This window comes from Oculina patagonica, chromosome 14 (assembly GCF_052425735.1).
Source record: "Oculina patagonica isolate OP01 chromosome 14, crgOcupat, whole genome shotgun sequence".
NCBI classification, from domain to species: Eukaryota; Metazoa; Cnidaria; class Anthozoa; order Scleractinia; family Oculinidae; genus Oculina; species Oculina patagonica.
Window position 1 is genome coordinate 23,778,821 of NC_135771.1, and position 19,536 is coordinate 23,798,356.

General features: G+C 37.0%; 2 protein-coding genes and 1 long non-coding RNA gene across 5 annotated transcripts in view; 1 reads left to right on the top strand and 2 right to left on the bottom strand.

Moving 5' to 3' along the window:
* The window catches only part of LOC144639298 (adhesion G protein-coupled receptor L4-like), a 22,856-nt gene extending 15,576 nt beyond the window's left edge, over positions 1–7,280 (top strand). The window contains exons 18-28 of one of the 2 annotated variants that reach the window (XM_078498593.1): positions 110–215; positions 797–959; positions 1,148–1,214; positions 1,335–1,401; positions 2,507–2,595; positions 3,796–3,922; positions 4,326–4,367; positions 4,907–5,071; positions 5,417–5,531; positions 5,733–5,845; positions 6,315–7,280. In XM_078498593.1, coding sequence (XP_078354719.1) covers positions 110–215; positions 797–959; positions 1,148–1,214; positions 1,335–1,401; positions 2,507–2,595; positions 3,796–3,922; positions 4,326–4,367; positions 4,907–5,071; positions 5,417–5,531; positions 5,733–5,845; positions 6,315–6,464 — 1,204 coding nt within the window. In that variant the 3' untranslated portion in view covers positions 6,465–7,280. Of the gene's footprint in view, positions 1–109; positions 216–796; positions 960–1,147; positions 1,215–1,334; positions 1,402–2,506; positions 2,596–3,795; positions 3,923–4,325; positions 4,368–4,906; positions 5,072–5,416; positions 5,532–5,729; positions 5,846–6,314 lie in introns of both variants that reach the window. The other variant, XM_078498592.1, reaches the window with a different exon arrangement.
* LOC144637626 (uncharacterized) overlaps positions 6,835–19,536 on the bottom strand; it is a 13,372-nt gene continuing 670 nt past the window's right edge. Inside the window, exons 2-5 of the mRNA XM_078496685.1 lie at positions 17,777–17,830; positions 9,979–10,051; positions 9,499–9,567; positions 6,835–8,828 (exon numbers count right to left, since the gene is read on the bottom strand). Coding sequence (XP_078352811.1) covers positions 8,512–8,828; positions 9,499–9,567; positions 9,979–10,051; positions 17,777–17,830 — 513 coding nt within the window. The 3' untranslated portion in view covers positions 6,835–8,511. The remainder of the gene's footprint in view (positions 8,829–9,498; positions 9,568–9,978; positions 10,052–17,776; positions 17,831–19,536) is intronic.
* The window catches only part of LOC144639348 (uncharacterized), an 11,008-nt gene continuing 10,104 nt past the window's right edge, over positions 18,633–19,536 (bottom strand). For both annotated transcript variants that reach the window (XR_013568120.1, XR_013568121.1), the window contains exon 5: positions 18,633–18,674. This is a non-coding gene — a long non-coding RNA (uncharacterized LOC144639348). The remainder of the gene's footprint in view (positions 18,675–19,536) is intronic.

The window sequence follows — 19,536 nt, forward strand, 5'->3', positions numbered from 1 at the left end:
GCGATGAAAAGTTTACTTAGACTCTCTGTATTACTGTTGCGATGTTTCCTACAGTTGTCAAAAACTGTGAAAAATATTGACTGTTTAAAAACCTTGTTCTATTTTTCAGGTTTAGAAATACGCGTCACCGTTATTTTGTTCATGCCAACTTAGCGCTCTCCCTGGGTTTAGCGGAGACTTTGTTCCTCTTTGGCATCACAAAGACAGCAAACCAGGTATGAATATAAAGAAAAGTCAGTATATAGTCAAAACTGGGACTTAATTTAAAAAAGAGTGTTTTTACAAGAAGCCACAAGGAGATCATCAGCAAAAAGGGAAAAACCCAAACAGAAATAGTGGACGCGCGAAAGTTGGTGGCGATTGTATGCGCGGACAATTTGTATCTACTGGTTTTGTTATAAGACAATCCTTCAATCTTTACGGGAAAGAAAAGACTCCCTTAGCTTGCGCGAAGTTTTTAAAAGACTGTGTTGGTCTCATATGATTAAACACACCGCGCCAATTAGAGCTACTTTCAAAAACTAATTTTTTTTAGTGTTGGAAATTGGCAAATTGCAATCGTGTCGGTTTTAAAGTGTTTCATCAACAAAGTATAGGGGAGGGGGGGGGGGGGGGGGGAGAGGCAAAATGTTTGAAAACAAAGATTTTTTTAACAATTGGACAAAACTTTTAGCCTGAATGTTAAACTGTTCGCAATTATATAGACTTTTTAAATCGAATTTCTATTTATAATCTGAACTGTGACTTTTTATATATGAAAACTGTTTTTAATTTTAATAACTCTCTTTCTTTACAGATAATCTGTAAAATTATCGCGATCACACTACACTATCTATTCCTGGTGTCATTCTGTTGGATGGCGCTCGAAGGAATCGTCCTCTATCTCTTACTCGTCAAAATCTTTCGCTCCAAGACTCGGCCAGCGAGAGACAGGGCTGTGTTTTTATTTTGTGGCTGGGGTAAGTGTTCCTTGGAATAAATTAAACTTAATTTAAGTTTCCAAGTTTTTTTAGGCGCTCTTATCTTCGTCCCTTAGGGCTGCTTTGTAGTTTTTTGTAGAGATTCTTTACATAGCATAAATCTCTCCACGTTTCAGTTAATTTCATTGCTGAATAACCTTAACACAGTATCTCTTGCACTTGCACAGGTATCCCTGCAATTGTAGTGGGTGGATCTGCTGTGTTATTTCATGAAGGCTACGGAACAGAGGAATTGTAAGTGACATTTCTATGACGGTACATTAAGTCGTCATTCTTAGATATACAATTGAAAATAATATATCTAAATAAATATTATATGTTTATTTATCATCTATTTTTCGCTGTATCTTGCAGTTGTTGGTTATCTTTCGAGAGACATTTTACTTGGGCGTTTGTAGGGCCGGTTCTTCTAGTATGCTTGGTAGGTTGATATTTACAAATTCTCCAGACTTCTACCTTAACACGGGTGATTCGCAAACACAAAACGACGAATTGCAGACACAAGAGACGTGCCATTATTAAGCCAATAATACCGAACATCGCGGGACACACAAAACTCCAAAAAAATTGTTTAAGCAGTTTTTACATGGGCATTTTTTTTGGGACAATTTTTATGTGACAAATACTTAACAGCCATTGGACGAGGTTGAGCAAAATATCGTGATTTGTCAGTGGCGAGCAGATCAATGATTTGCCGAAGCCGAAGGCTAAGGCAAATAATTGATCTGCGAGACACTGACAAATCACGATATTTTGCGAGAACCGAGTTCAATAATTGTTTTATCATTCGATCACTGAATTTGTTTCGCACAAAGTACCTTCGGGAACTGCGTGGAAACCGCACCATTTCTTGCTGAATTAATGCAGACGAAAGCGTAACTTCGCTTTTGATACCACGAGCTGGTCTTCATCCAATTCTCTTTCTTTCAGATATTGCCAAATCCGACTGCTCTTCTTCCTCTCTGGAAAAATAGCTGCCATTTTTCTCGGAAGTAGACACAACACGCATGAGCAGAATATTATTTGTACCAAAACCACTGTCAGACGCTAATGCGCACGAGCAGATCATTATTTGTAGGCATGTATTTGCAGATCACGTGGTGGGCTCTCAGCCAATGAAAAGAAAAAAAAATGCATCGAATGATAAATACATTTGATCGTGTAGATGACACAACAATTATTTGTCAGCAGTCCAAAGTTTAGTGCGCCAGTAATGACCTTGGACAGCAGAGATACGCACAGAGATACGCGCGCACAGGGCCCGTTGGGAGTTTGGGAGATCGAGGACACAATATGCTGACGTAATATTTGCCATATTTTATGCGACTCGTCGTTTTATCTGTTACATAAAAGCCAACTCGCCAGCTTGTCAACAAATATATTTGCCACATAAAAATTGACATCTGATCTACACAAGCAAATTAAAGTTGACACTGTAAAAATTGCTCGTGTTAATTAACCCGGCCTTACATTCTAGCTAGCCTCGTCTGTTTGCCCTAACTTGTCATAATCGTTTTAACTTGCAGTTCAACATTATTTGCTTGGTAAAGACGTTTATGATCATGTCAACTCGAGGGAGCGTTAAGGATAGCGACACGAGCATTGTGAAGATAAGGTAAGACAGTAAGCAGTACGAAGGGTGTATAGGGACGAGGAATTAACCTAGGTAGAAGAGTTTTCAATTTTTGTTGTCCAATTAAATAAAGTTGTGAATCGCACAAAAAATCTATAACAGCAAACAAACAAACAAACAAACAAGCAAAAGCTTACAGCTCAAACTGAAAGGCTGAAAGCAGATCACTCCCTGCAACTATCACATGACGTTTTGCGTCATGCGTTTTAGTGATTATCGACTACACTATTCTTAGTGCTATTATTATTGTTATTCTTACATAACTCTTATTGGCTATCACGTGGGCTTAAACTATCACGTGACTTCACCATGACGTTTTCGTTATTCGGATTTACTTTTTCCCTAAACTATTTGGAATTGTCGGCTGACCCTGGATCCTACTCTTCACCAACATTATGCAAACTTGGTGTGTATGAAGAAAAAAGTAACGGCAATGCTAAAGACAAACATAGTAAATGATTTGAACCAAGGAGTATCAATAGTTCGTATAGTGTGATCGTCCGGGTGAGAGTACTTGACTTGACTCTAAAGATGACTTCCGCTTAGGTTTTCAAAGCGTCAATATTCATCAACAACAGTTCTTTTCAGAACTACTCACACCCGGACGATCACACTAGCTATCACTATGAAACTCGGATTTGTTAAAATCCCATGAAAATCCCTTGAAAAGACCATGAACATTATTTCATGACTGATGAATCTTGCAAAATAATTATGCATGGCCTCATCTGTGGTCATTAAATTCTCGTGAAAAAATTAAAGTGTTTTCATGACCCATGAATTAAAAAGGACTTGGCTTTCATGAGTCATGAATTTTCAATGAAATACCACTTAACGGAAACACACCAAAAAGTTCAATGATTAAGCCATGAAAAAAATTAATGGGTCATGAAATATCATAAAAATAATCATCGTGAAATTTCATGAATCATAAATTTTCCATGAAAATGTTGATGAGAAAATGCCTTGAAAAAAATCTTTAATAATTTAGCAGCAAAAGAAATGCATGTACACTGTATACAATAAATACAATAAATGAATTAAATGGATTGAACTGTTCCACTAGACCAGTGATTTGGCCTGCATTATTTATACAGTCAACTTACTAGAGGACAGATCCACTTTGGGACCAGCTAGAACTGAAATAGCACAAAGTAACAAATATAATTCTTTTTGTGGCAGATACTGGGCCAAGGGCTGTGCGTTACTTTCTTGTCTTCTTGGCCTGACGTGGATTCTTGGAGTTTTTGTAGTAAATCAAGAAACCATATTCATGGCGTACCTCTTTAATATATTCAACACACTTCAGGTACGTTTTAACTTTTCTAAAACACCCTGATTACATATAATCGTTTTAATTATCCTACAAGCCATGGGAGGCGCGGTGGCCTAATGGTTAGTGCGTTGAACTCTGGATCGAGCGGTCCGAGTTTGAGCCCCGGCCGGGGTCACTTGTTTTGTGTTATTGGGCAAGACACTTTACTCTCATAGTGCCTCTCTCCACCCAGGTGTATAAATGGGTACCGGCGACATAATGCTGGTGGGGAACCCTGCAATGGACTAGCATCCCATTCAGGAGGGAGTAGTAATATTCCTATCCGCTTAATGCTACGAAAACCGGGAGTGTGGGCCGCACGGCTCGTGGCTTCCCTTTTATCCTTCAAGCCAAGACATTGCATTCTGACTAAATGGCACTTTAATTTATTTCACAGGGATTAATGATATTTCTTTTCCACTGCGTCGGAGATGAAAAGGTATGACATCATATATTCCGATAGAGCGGTTTTCACTTGAGTGTCGAAAGTAATTTGCGTTTGCTTTGGTTTTGCATTACTACGCTTAGCGATTGGTTTAAAAATCTCGCGCCACATTCTCAGCCAATCAAAATTAAAACCAAAACCAATCGTGTCTCGCTCTGGCACGTTTTCCCGCGCTTTGTGCCGGCTTCATATATATTTGATTCCACTTTTGATTGGCTCCCTGGATTGTCTATGCCCTTTGTGATTTGCCAGAGTAATTACAGCTAATTACTTTGCTTTTACGTCTTTCAATTGAAAACTGCTCTATCACCTCGGTTATGCGTAACAAGCTATCCTTCATTCCATTAAAACAAGGCTCGGTTTGCACCCAAAGTTTGTATGTCTGCCTTTAGCTTCTAATCTAGTAATATTATTAAAAGTACTTTGTTTTTCTTGTATTTTCTATTATTACCCAGAATATATTCATTAATAACTTCATCAGTAAAACTTATTTCAGAAATCTGATCTCTTTTTTCTTGTTATTCCTTCTCTAGGTGCGCGCAGAATATTTACGTATACTCCGCTGTCAAACACGCTCGCAGGCCTACGGCTTAGCCCGTCCGTGGTGGAGTAAGTCCGACTCATTTAGCCGTTCCAGAACGTGGGAAGAGAGGAAACTTAGAAGAAGCACTTTACAATCAAACGTAGATTCTCCAAAGGTACATAATGTTTTGTTTTTCTTACAATAGGAAAAATATCGTATCGGTTATTTTTTCTATGAGAAAGCAGCCTGTTCGCTCCTTTGCGAGAGTGCGTTGAGCCCGCATTTTCTTTAGCGGACGTTGCGTTGTAACATAATTAAGACAAAGTTGATAGAACAAGCTCTTTGGTGATCTGGGCGAAGGATTGTGCGACTATATCCTGACCTTATTCGTCACACAAGGTGTCGTAGGAACAAGGCCAGAAGGGAATTACTTTTACAGAGATCTTTATTTCATGATCAACTGTCACATAAGCTCCTCAAGGGTTTAAGTAGGCGCTTAATGAACTCTTGATTCTTTCAGACCACTCATGGCTCAATTCAAAGAAGGACTAACATCAATACAGGCCCAGAAGATATCACTTTACGAGAAGGAATTAACCGACCAATGGAAATGAGTCAAATGTATGGAATAATTGGTAAGATGGTGTTACTGTTCAGTTATAAATAATATCGTACTCAGCTGTGATTGGAGAAAAGCAGTATATTATTAAGAAAAATGTCATAGTGGTCATATATTTGTCATATCTATTCGCATTGATTAATTATATAAGCAAGATAGCGACACCATAATTATCTAGAGACTAAAAATGTTAACAATGTCTGTTAACTTTCAGAAGATGATTGTGTACAAAATAACGAAGAAACAGAGATTCAGCAGACACCACAAGGAACTGAGGCTTCGACTGACGTAGAAAATCAATTGGAAAGCTGTGAACCAGAATTGATACAGGTAAAATGTCATCCAAACGAAAACAGAAAATAAAAAGGAAACCAGCACCTAAATAGGCCATTTCCGAGTTACCCTTTGCCTCTGTTTCAAAACGAGTCTACGTGCGAAACCATTCATATGAAAATAAGTTTTACCTACAGGTCCATTTTAATGCAAATCAAACTCATTTTCATTTGAATGGTTTCGCACTTAGACTCGTTTTGAAACAGAGGCAAAAAAAGTAACTCGGAAATGGTCTATTCGGTGAAAAAGCAAAAAATGCTTGAGTTTATTTTATGTAAAAGTGTTACCAAGTGAAATACTTATAGTGTCTTAGTTCAATTTTCTTAAATCGGCTTACATTGGCAGTTGAATACAAGCGTTATTCAGTAGCTTAGCTGCGCGTTTGAGCCTATTCCAAGTTTGATGTAGATAGTGTTTTTGATAAGCAATCATTTGACTTATGTGATGTTATTTTTATTACTTGAAGAATTCAGAGGAAAGTACTGAGGCGGAACCTGAACCAGTTGAAACCGGTTTGACGTGTTCTTGTGAAAGTGCATCACAACCCAATCTCCCGGATGTAATACAGAATGACTGCAAAGACTTCGATAAAGCTGAAAATGACAGTGAGGTCTAAAGAAGAAGGCTTACACACAATGGACGCGTCCTTATGAGCCTAAGGAACAGGCTGTTTGTGTTGCTTGTCTCGAATAAGCACAAGAAAAGCTTGGGGGAAGAGGAAGGAGAGAAAACCCTCCATTGCGCGCAAAATGACACCCTCTCCCCTCCCCACCGTAAAATAGCTGCCTCTCCTACCAAAAGCTAAGGGAAACTGCATTGGCAATGCTGTCAAAATTGGTAGAAATGACGATGGATTACTTAAAAAAATCTAAAAAACTGGGTTGCTGAATTTGGAATTGGAAGCTGAATTAATTATTTATGGATTTCGATAAAACGCAGGGAAACAGACAAGATACGAAATGATTGTACAGAACGCAAAGCACGAAAAATGTAAATGTTGTTGTTTATAGTGGTCATGCACTTAGCTTCGAGATAGCTAGTTTACAGGCATGCCACTGAAACAGTGATGGTTAATCAATCAAAACCTATCGATAGCTTCGTTGAACGAAGAGAACGTTTGGTCCAGTTTTATGGATACGTCGAGTAGCTGAAAATTATTTACACTGGAAGTTAGCTAGCAAACAGTCTTTTGTATACAACAAAAATCTGAATATTGTATATTTAAGTTATCTTGTAAAATTAAAGTAAGATAAAGTAAATTATTTTAAAGAAATGTAAATGTTTGTAATATCGCTGACTTTGAAGGCACGTGACACCTCAGCATTTAGACCTCTTTGTCACCTGAATATGCTACAGCATTTATTGTAAAATATAGAAAATTATAATAACAACAACTACAACTAAAAAAAAAATAAAGTTATTAACTAATTAACTACTGTGAAACATGTCTGACCCGGTTTGTAGAACTCAAGGAAAAAACAATAAAAACAAGAGTTTTTTGAAGTGTGATATCAATTATAATACTTTAAAAGAGATAATTGAAAGCACAAAGTAATAGGACATTTTCACGGCAGTGGTTTCGAAAATTCAAAAGCCAAACGACAATGGAAAACTCAATGAAAACCTCGAACTTTAAGTTAATTTAAAGTTTGAAATAAAAATGGGGGCTCCCATACTCGCTTAGGTCAAGTATATTGACCTAAGTATATTTTTTAATATTTGTTATTGGGAAAGTTGGAACGAACAAAAACCAACAGGCGTTACTTTTAAATTAAGTACAAAGAAAATTCTGTAAGACATGGCTTTAGTCTGCGTTTTAATACGAACTCAGGTCAAAATTTTATAGCCTCGGCAAGCTAGGACGGTAGGACCGTAGTAGAGAGGTCAGGATTTATTTTGCAAGTTTGCTTCTGAAAAATTTGACGATAGAGGAAATAACAAATAACAAAGAAAAAAGAGCCCGCCTGCTCTCTTTTTTAAAGAAATCCGGACGAGAAACATTTGTTTTTTTAATTGGCCTTAGAAGCAACAGCACCTTTTTATACACAATGATGCCTTAGGAAATCATTATGATTATATTCACGATCACTTGCCAAATTCACGTTCCCGACGATTGTTTCTTAACCTAGACTGGGAATTGGTCAATATTTATCTTACAGAAAGAAGTTATTACCCAATTCAAAGCAAGAAAAAAAATAAAGATTATCATACTCGTTTACGAGAAGATGACGATTTATCTCTCTGGCGCATAAAGAAAAAGCCGCCATATTTTCAACGTGCGCGCGCAAATCACGCGTAAAATTAGGGGTGCGCAGTTTCGGGGTTTATCATCATTTTTGTTTGTCACACTTCGATAATAATGTACATGAAGTGTTTTAGTCCGCCATTACGGGTCGTTTCGTTTAGGAATACTCGATGATTGATGAGCTGAAATGTCGGTTTGGAATAGCGTTGAGGTTCTTCTACTCGTTATTATTGTTTTGCAAGGATATCTAACATCAAAGAAAAAGGTAAGCTTGTCCCGAAATTATTATTTTCGCTTCTGAGTAAATATTTTGTTCGTGAGACTCTTATAAACACTGCAGGCGGAGATTCCGCAGTACCGACTGAAAATCCACTTTAAGCAAATTTTTGAAATGATTTTAATTTAACATGACTAATGTCTATGCCTCCCTTTCTTCGTGCTTCTGGTTCGGAACATGGCATCTGTAAGTTATTCGGATCGCCGTTTTGTATTCAAACTCGCAAGACCCACTTGGTAGCTTCACTCTGCACGATGCTTTCCCATGACATTGCTCTGAAACTTTTTTGAATACGTCATGTGGTACGCACGCGTCAGGCACGTGCAGTGTCTTGCACGCGTCACACGTGCACGTGCACTTCACGTAACGAACAGATATCAGCTGAATTGGATTCTTGTTAGAGCACGCGTTAAGGTAGTAACGCTTGTTCCTGCAAACGGTCACGTTGTACAGAGGATCTGCAAAAAGGAATTTCAATTTGTTACTTCCAGTATGCGAAATCGCACGACCTCAAGTACAATTCGTGATTAATAGTTACAAGTAATGTTTGAAAGTTCCCTTACTTGCAATAACTGAATACTTCTAAAACATTTTTTTTTATTTTTATAGTTTCTTCGACAAAATTACTAGCATATTTTCGTACTTCTTTTTCAGATCATTCGAAACGACGTAAGCTTTATAACTCTTCGACTATTCTTCGAAGTACTTTGAGTTTACTTCAAAAATCTTTATGATCACTAGTCTTCGGGCCAACTTCAGAAAACTTCGGTTCAACTTCGGAAGTCATCGATTCAACTGCGCAAATCTTCGAAAGACGGCGTCTTAACTTAAGAAAGGAAAGTAATCTGTTCTCATCAAGAGTACATTACTGCCTTCATCCAAACAGAATCGAGTAATCATTAAGCAGTTTCTTTAGTGTGAAGAGACCAGGAATTTTTATATCACGCTAGTCCATTGCAGGTTTTCTCCCTGCCCCGAGCCCTGTTCCTTTTTCATAGGATACCACGCCTTTCATAACATGATGGATACCTCTCACATTGTCAAGTAATATGCATAAGAATCGGAAACATTTGGGCGGTTATGGGCACACGTGAATTAAAAGCAATTGTAATGGAGTTAAGATTTTACCGTAAGAAACATAACCGTCATACGGGCACTTCGCGGGTTCGATCAAAAGCGCTGGTTGTGTGCTTTCTTCTGTAAAATAAAGAAATAAACACATAATTAATAAGGCTTTTAAAAGAGGCACTGGACGAGAATTGAAATATCAAACTGGCAAGTTTTTTCAAGTTTGTCGTTGGTTATCCGTCTTTAACTATCCTTGTGTATTTTCGCGTTTCATTTATTTACTCCTATGTTGTTTTTCTTCATTACAAAACTATTATTTTGAGGTTTCCTTCATTTTGAAAGTAATCAGAAAAATGACTTAAAATATCGTGATAATGCTTCTTTAAACAACCTTCGATTACACGAGTTTCCCTTGTCACAGTTGGTTTATTTACAGTATTTATACGTGTGTTCTTGTTATGACTAACGTTTTAGCTTAACAATATATATAACATATATTGGCGGGAAAAGTGTTGTAATGGAAATGTTTGGTGGGTTTACCTGGACTAGTGTCTATGAAACAAGGATGCTTGTCCTTAAATGTTGGAAGGTCACATAGGGTCTCATTTGTGGCCTGTGAAAAGAACCAATATTTCAAAACACATTCATCAAAGTTTGATTGCTGTTTATTAGGGAATTTAACTCTGAGCTAAATACTCAGAATGACTCTATTCGCGCCAAACTCTTTACGTGACTGCGTGTGAATACCTTATCACATCACCATGATATATTTTTACTCTTGATTTGTGTCTCTTAGGAATTTCTTATAAATTTAAAGTCAAACCTAATTTTATTCATTTTTTGATTTGATAATGACGTTAAGCGAACGTCGAAACGTCACTTTTTCAACCAAAATGCTCTTAACATTTTCTATTTTTATCGCATGGGTTTCAGTTGTAGTCAAATTGTTCAACAAATCTCTTCTTCTATACATTTACTTAAAGTCCTAAATTAAGTCTTGTTCTACAATGTATAAATTGTTTCATGTCTTTAAAGCAAATAAAGAGAGTTATTTATAAAGAATAGTACGTTCGGTATGTTTTATTAATAGCTGACTTCTTTTTCAGTAGAATTGCATAAAATTCAATCAGTATAAAATGAAACGTGCAGTGCAGTAATGTTCGTGAAGGTAAAAAGACTTCGAAAATTAATAACATTTATCTCAAAATCATTATTTTGTTGTTGTTGATTTTAACGAGTTTTGTGCCATGTATAAGTGTCCCTTAATTACAATAAAAAGTATAAAGAAAATGGGACACTATTATCATTAATGATTATATTTGCAAATTTAAGCCAAAAAATCTGGGTAATTCATCTTTATGTCTGAACGTAAATTAAAGCTTTGCACTCAAGGTTTTGGCAGTGGGCGCGGGTTTAAAAGTTCGAAAAAATTGTTTTCTGTTTTTGCTGGGCCGGAGAACCAAAATTAAGAATGACGATAGACGAAAAATAGCCTAACATCGTAACAAAAAAACTGGTGTCTTGATTAAAATAGCAAACTGACTACTGACTTAAATTAAATTAGAAAAACTGCAGAAAACTGATTTAAATACAACAACTAAAGCCAGTTCAAGCAAACCAAAGGGAGAACACAGGCCGCGAATGTTAAATGGTTTTGTTGCTCCACAAAGTACACTTAATAACTGATTTCAGTTATAAACTGCTAAATATATATCTTTACCGATCGATTTTCTTATTTATAGTTTTGCTATCTAGAATACTTCTTAAAGAATTTTCTTTTAGAAGAAATATTACGCAGCACATTGTTGTAAAATACATCACCGTCAATTTTTTAACTTTACCACTCTCCTAGTCTCAACCTGGAGTAATACATTGTTTGTATGCACCAAAATAATATGTTTTCTCATAGTCTGCAACTGAAACGCTAAAAAATGACTTAGTACCTGTTTTAGCTGATGGAATATGGCTCCAGATGACACGACTAAGTTTCTGAGAGCTTCGCAACGATCCCGAAATCCACACTCGTTTAAATAACACGATTTATTGTTGTTAGCTTCATAGTTGTAGGAAATACAGCCGGGTTTGTCGTGGCAAGTTTTAACACACTGCATCCAGTCGCTGCCAGAAAAGCTTTCAAAATGTTTGTCTGGAAGGAATCTGTCGTTTAACGTAAAATCGCTGAAAGTTGCTGATGAAAGAGTGCGAAAACAGACGAAAAAGATTATTGACAAAGAAATCATTTTTTTCTCGTCAGACCAACGACTCCTTGGACTGAAAACTCCTTTAGTCTTCTTTTCGTGTTTATTCCGTGCTGTGTTTATATTTGACTTATTTTTTCATTAGAATTACATGAGAAAAAGATCATTACAGAATGTGAAGAGCAATTACCATTCTTTAAAAACATTTCTAATGACATCAAATTTCTTATAATGGCCTTAAAAATGCAAAATGAAATAGTAAATAGTAAATTATGATCCCTTTATTAATTGTTGACTTTATAAGTACTATAGTGAATTTTCTGACGAAGTAAGCAATTTTATGACATATTACTGATGAATGTTAATCTAGCTTTGAAAGCCGGCTTAAAAACATGACAGTTTTTGCCCTTTCCTAAAAATCTTTTGGAATTTATGACTGATGTTTGGTATAATTTGTCAAGTGCGTCAATGAGTTTTCTTAACAATTTAAAGGAACTTTGTCACGGGTGGCGTAAGGTGAAAAACATGAATCTAACCGTTTGAAGTTTGTTGATTGTAATCCTTCTAATCTTTGCGAATATAAACCATCCTTGTTTTTTTTTTTTTTTACGTAAAGGGCCGTAACTAGCAAAAGGCAAGACGAGGCACTTGCCTCGTCTAAATTTTAACCCAAAATTAAAAACAAAATATGTTTTTTTTTCACCCACTCCGCTGTGGTTGCCTCGGTAGCTCAGTGGTTAGAGCACCTTCCATGAGATCGGGGTGTCGTGGGTTCGAATCCCGCTCGGGGCATCTGATTTTTTTCCGACATTTGTTCTGTTTAATATATAGATAGGCATATCAGAGTTTACCTCTCTGATGATGAACTATGTTCGAAATATGCCGTATTACGTACAAAATATGTTTTGTTGAAAAAAATAATCCCCAGTTGAACAAAATTGTTTTTTTTTCTCAAAAAGTACCTCATGATAAAGATTCTAGATATCAAAATTTTCTGAAGGGCATGCTTCCAGAACCCACTATCTAGATCTTGCGGCTCGTGGATGTACCACACTTTGACAATGTTATGACGCAATTTATCATCAATAACATTACAGACGCATAAAAATCTAATGTCAATTTGTTAATTGTTGGTGAATGGGGGGGGGGGGGGGACGGGCGGAAGGCAACCGGCGCAAAAAGAGGAATGAGTCGAAAAACGTAGTCCATTCTCGGAAGTCCCAGAATCTAGGAATGTACCGGGCAACCGAGTGTGCCCAGTAGCACTCCTGGTTGTTGTAGGAAGTACGATTAAAATATTTTTTTTTCGCGTCACTGATAACAAGCTCAGTTTTAAAATGAAGTTTTTCTTGCACAATCCAAACATTTCGAGATTACTCTCCTTTCATCAGTGAAATGTGCCGGTAAACGAAGCGCGCAGGTAGTAATATAGCCTAAAATGTGAGTAGATAGAATTTAGGTACTTGGAAATTAAGATTTGTGATCTCCGGTTTGCCCCCAGGTAATGACTCTTCTTTTTTAATAAATTCAACGCCATTTCAATTCAATGCCATTCTTTTATTCGTGTTTGAGACCCTACTGACAAAGTTACATCTATATTTTTTGGCAACAAATACGCCCAGAAAGAAACGGAGAATTTATGCTTTGTTCGTTTGCTTGGGCTTTATTTGTATGATATCTATTGATTGTATTTTTAGTGATTTATACGAAATACTCCATTTTAAGTTGAGATTTCTTAAGGAACTATTTTAAATTTTGAATGAATTATCTATTCACAATCTATTTTTTGTCAACATGACACAAATGTAGACCTATTTCATAGGCTACACAAATATATTATCGTTTACATAAAATGTAAATAAATTAAAAACTACTAGAAAGAGCTCTAATTCGAATCGTTATGATAAGAAAAATATAATATACAAAAAATATTTGGAGCAGAAATTTGGTCAGTTCAGTAAAACTCTGACTTCTCTGTTCTCTTCTCCTTCTTATTTGATCTTCCTCATTAAGCTCATCCGCTATGTTGCGGAGCTGACTTCCAATCTTTTCGGCCTCTTTTGTTAGCATACTGTTGTAATTAAAACAAATACAACGCAAAGATTAATCATGTCACAAAAAGACCTCCCCAGTGGTAGAGTCAATAAAATATGGAAGAATAACAACAACAGTAACAACAAAGCAATGGTAATGAAATAATGGTGATAAGATGGATAAAGTATCTAAATCTTTGAATGGTTCATTGCATACCCTGATCTAAAAATCTTAATTTTTCAAACGCAAACGCGCTATACTTTAAGGGACTCTGCAAACAGTTGTCCCTTTTTCACGAACTATTGAAAAATAGCTTTAGCTATAGCGGTGCAGTTCTCTGCAACAGCCTGTCTTGTTATCGTAGGGAGACAAAATCACTCAATCAATTTAAAAGATGTGTAAATTTTAATTTTATAAATTGGAAACAGGGAATTCATCGAAAACAGGTTTATGTAATAATTATAGTAATGTTGTTAGTAACTTAATTATCTGATGTATTTTTTACCCATGTAAAAATAAATGTACTAAATTAAGTAATAATAAATCATCACTATACCTCAGCTGTGAAATGGTCCGTTGACACCGGATTGAGAGGTCGTCCGAGCCTGGCGTCTTTGTGTAGAAAGACACTTTTCTCACAGTGCTCTCCAACTATAGGAGAGGGAGTCCATGGAGCAACCTGACCAAAATGCTGGAAGGATTACTACCTATCCGCAGTCAAGAAAGAGGGAAATGGGGTAGTAATCCTCTCATGCAAGTCGCTTCATTTGACGGAAATCGTATTTAAAGGAGCTAAGTAATGTCATCATATTTTGAGTCATTTTTCTGATGTATAAAATTACTTTCAAGTGTAGAAAACCTTACAGTTTTAAAAAATCACCCTGATGATCACTTAGTTTAAGTAGAAAACGTTTGGTTTTTTCTTTTTAAAGTTGTTGTTAATTCTATAAGCTATAGAAACAACAAAAAGGTTAGAATAAACCGCAAATACACAAAAATGGTTATGACAGATGAGGATTAAGATGGATTTCGAACGAGAAAGAAAGGGCATTTTGACGTAGCTCCTTTAAGCACTGTCACTGATGAGGTACCTGGCTCTTCCAACCCCTTAGATTGGAACGGACTTAGTCACTATCTACATCTATTAGGTGAATGAACGGGCAAGTAAAAGACGATGATGACAACAGTAAAACGCATGTTCGTTACTGGATCTCGTGAAAGGATTGACACGATATATACACCTTATTCGATGGTTTAACATATAATACGCGCGGATATTTCGCGAGTTGCGTAGTATTTTTTCCGAGCCCCGTAGGGAGGTTCGAGTTATTGAGGGTTCGAGTTATCGGGATTCAACTGTAGATAGTTATAATAATAATAATAATAATAATAATAATAATAATAATAATAATAATAATAATGATAGTAATACTTTATTCAAAAAACACACAAATGGTATCACACAAATGGTACAGTTATTTGCACATCATGTGTGGTCACTAGATGAAGTGCTAAGGTTGTAAATCGAGCAGAAAAAATATCACTTGACATCGATTATTCACTGTGACAAAAAGAGTGATTGTTCTAATCCATCACCAATTGACGTCATCAATCATCGATCATTGATCAGCTATGGTTTTAGTAAGGTGGCCAATTAGTTTTAGGTTTTCACCGACACCAATGGGGGAGAAGTCATTCGGCCCCCAAGCCATATCATGAATGACCCCTTGGTCGGCATCAAACCCCTGAATTTATATATTTTTTTTCATTTTAATTGTTACCTAATTCGATCTTCTTAAAACTGGTAAACTTTGGTAAGATTTCCTTGACAAATCGATGATGAAATCAATGATGTCAATCAGTTATCGATGAGACATCGACTCGGTAAGCTACAAAATTTTCCGTTATTGACTAGTAATTTATTTTACTAATCACTCATCGGTGTTTCTTGTTTCTGTCGAAAAAAAAACATGACCTTGGTTTTAAGTCACTTTGTAAATTTGATTTCCTAAGACACCCTTTTTGATCCTCTACAGTATGACTACTTGAATATTACTGCGTACTTATTCTCGGTAATCAACATTGACCATTTCTTTACCAGAAAAATCATTTTTCCAGCCTATCGAAGCATGGAATATCATACAACATATCTTTTTTTCGAGCAGAAAAGGTCTATATTTTTCGTAAAAAAACATCCGACGAGTTATCACTGAACAGCCAATTACCATTTAAAGAAGATTTTTTTAAGCCTATCTGTTTTTTTTTTTTAATTTTCGGTGACATCTGTTCACCTTCATCAGAGTTAGTGAAATTTTGTTGGAGCTCGCGCTACCAATCCGTGCGTTAGTGCGACATTTTAATTTTGAATTAACGGCACATAAGCGCGAGGAAAAGCTTTGCGTTCGTTGATAGCATCGCTGTCCAAAGTGGAGTGCCACGACTCCAAGAAAAGCCTCTTGCTGTAATTGACTACACCACGCTCGAGGATCTGGGCGTCCTTAGGATGGATGTTATGTTCCGTTGACTCAGCATGCTGTTTGATTGCTGATTCGCTATTGCTCGCGCGGCCTGGATCATGTTTGGCTCCGCGCGAGGACCACGCACTAACGCACGGATTGGTAGCGCGTGCTCCAACAAACTTTCACTAACTCTGATGAAGGTGAACAGATGTCACCGAAAATTTAGAAAAGAAAAACAGATCGGCTTAAAAAATCTTCTTTAAATGTCTTCTACCGATCGCACTACTGGTTCCAGTATTTTCAGTAATCAATTACCAGTCCAACAAGTAGCAAGTTAGCATTGAAACAACGCCTGGCTTATTTTTGTGCTAAGAAATAAATTTTACGTTTCAAAAAAGGCTGGTTCTATTGTTGTGAGTAGCACAAAAAATAACGAACGATGTAAGATACAGTCAATCAGAGCACCAGCCAGGAAAAACCGAGCGTTCAGTGGCAGAGGTTAAAAAATCTATTTCTTTAATTTTTGGCCCATAGTTGTCTGATTTTCCTTCGAGAAAAACAAGAAAATTGGTTTTCGTGGTCCGATTCTCACTGTTGAAACGTTATTTTATTTGTCACTTGAAAATGATGTCAGGATGACATCGAAACGTTGTGTCTTACTGCCGCTTATTTTTATTGTCAAATGTTTATCAAAATTTAGTCTTATCCGACTTTCAAAATTGACAGAATTTTAAACCCGAAATTTACTATTTCATGTACTCCTTCCGTGGAAAAACAAACTACATCAGGTTTTTTAGCCGTCTTATATATAGCTACAGTCGAACCCCTATTAGCGGCCCCCTTGCGGCCCCCCTTTGGGCTTTTTTTTTATTATTTAAATATTTTTCCCCCCTGCCCCCCTTTTGTATTTACAAGATAAATGAGGGTAATGGAATCTTCAACTTCTGACACGAAATCAAGAGTCCCTCTTAAATTTCAACCCATCGACACTTACACTCGGAAATGTCATCGTTTGCAATTCTTTACTCGTTTCTTACGTGGCCAATCGGTTGAAGATTTTCACCGACACCAATGGAGGAAAGATCAGTCAGTCCCCGAACATGCCATGAATGATCCGTTGGTCGAAATCAAACCCTATACTCAGAAATATTTTTGTTCACAAACCCCTACTCATTTCTAACGTGGCCGCTTGGTTTTAGGTTTTCACCGACACTAACGGGGGAGAGATCATGATCATTCGGCTCCCCAAGCCATAACATGAATGACCCCTTGGTCGGTAACAATTCCAAAATTATTTCTATTGAGAGAAAGTAAGATTCCGAAAAATACAAAAGTGCACCAAATATAAGCTTATATCAAAAATGCCCTCCGATTTTTAATTTAGCTTTTCTAAACTTGATGTTGTTGTCAACAATTTTACAACCTATTTTGTCTTTCCTAGTTTGATAAGAAAGTTTTGCCAGGTAGCTTCAAATGTAAGAAAAGATGTTTAAGACGCACACTTCCTTACAATCTAAGCCTAGACGTTTTTATAAACGTGAAATTTTCTTAAATTATAAACCCCACAAGTCGTCAAGTCCTTCAAAAGAACCTTTTATTATCAAAACAGCGCAAGGTTGATTATGGAAATATACGGGTTTTATTTACCTGTGGGGTTTTACAGCTCACTCTGTTTGGGTAAGTCTCGCCTTTTTTGTACTTCTAGAGCAGTCCGAGAGAAAATGAAAGAGTTGCAGTTAACCGCAAGGTAATTTCCGCATACTGGTAGCAGTGTCTATCATCGCAGTGGCATTTTGATGAACACTTTCTCTAAGGCTTTTTCATCATTAGTCAGGGGCTTATTTTTGCGAAGTGGAAGTGATCTAAGTCGTTAGTCGTTCGAAATTGGCCAATTGGTTTTGGGTTTTCACCGACACCAAAGGGGGAGAGATCATTCGGCCCCCAAGCCATATCATGAATGATCCCTTGGTCGGCATCAAACCCCTAAATAACTCAAGCTATTCTCTTTTCCCTTTTTTAATAACATTTAATTTAAACCTAGACGGTCCTATTCGAGCAACACTCTGATATACCGATTAAATGAAAAGCCCAACGCAAAATAAGCCCCCTCCCGAAAAGAAGTTTCCCAAATGCCAGACGATAGTAAAGCTTTAGGCAAAATTTGCAATAGAAGTTTACAGTTACTGTACTTGCCAAAATCCTGCATTATGGTTAGTCCAACGCAGAGTTTCCTTTCGGCCAAGGCACTCTTCAGAGACCTTCTGGACACTTGTTAATCATCGCGCTCAGTCAAGTTTGCGAACAAAATGATGAAAGAAACATCGCCCTATATCGTATAAGTTTGCTAAGGCAGAAAGGCCTCTGAGTAGTACCTTGGCCGGGATAAACACTGCATCAAACTACCCACGATTTATGGTTTATTTTAGTTAAATTCCTTCTCGTAATAAGCCCATGTAAAAAAGCCTTTTGAATAAAAATAAGCATTACCTTTTGCGGAGTCTCGAGGTTGGTCTGCTATGTCCTTGAGTTTTCGTTTTACAACAATCTAAGGGAAAAAGAAACTTTTAAGTTGAACTGAAAGTTAACTTTAGCACAACACTTTGTCGCAACATTTGATTGAAAGTTGCAAGTTGGAAGCTGCAAATCTGTGCAGGTAGTTAAAGAGGCATCGGCAACCAGTGTCCTTTGTGCGCCTCTGTTGTTGTTATTATCCGGGAGATCGTTTGCTCGTTTCTGTGTCAAACACGCGCGTGAAATAGAAGTTGAGAAGATGGATGAAGTTTGTTAGATATTCACGAGGAGAAAGTGCTGCCGATTTCAATTATTTGCCAGTTAATCACTATGGCTCCCTAGTAGCTCGTGTAAGTGGCAGTTATGTGTCGGGAAGCCCACAAGCTAATCATACAAGCAGAGTGGTGAGTCGCAATAAAATTCTTACGCCGGTACCAGTAAAATTGTTTTGATCTACTTTCTCGTTCACGATTCAAACAGAAATATAATAAGAAAGATTTTTTTTACGTTGGCTTGTTTCAGACATGCAAAGCAAGAACACTCGCAGCCGAAACAACGGAAAACACAGCGGTTGTGTTTGCAGAGATGCGAGCTTCGAGCTTGAGTGCTCGGCGAACTGCGTATGTGGCAGCAATGTCAAACCGTGCAGGAACAACAAAGCTGCCCCGACCTCGGCCATAGATGAAACAAAAAGAGGCGAAGCTTTCAAATTTGTAGGCACTAAACAATGTGTTATTAGTTAACGACTTCGTTGTGATTTTTGTCGTTCGCGAAAAATAGAATTCGAAATTGCAGGAAATTGGCGTGCGGTTCATTTGTCGTTCAAATCCGTGTTTCTTGAAGAAAAAAAAATTCCGCCCCTAAAATCAAAGGGAGCATCCAACTATGAACGAGAA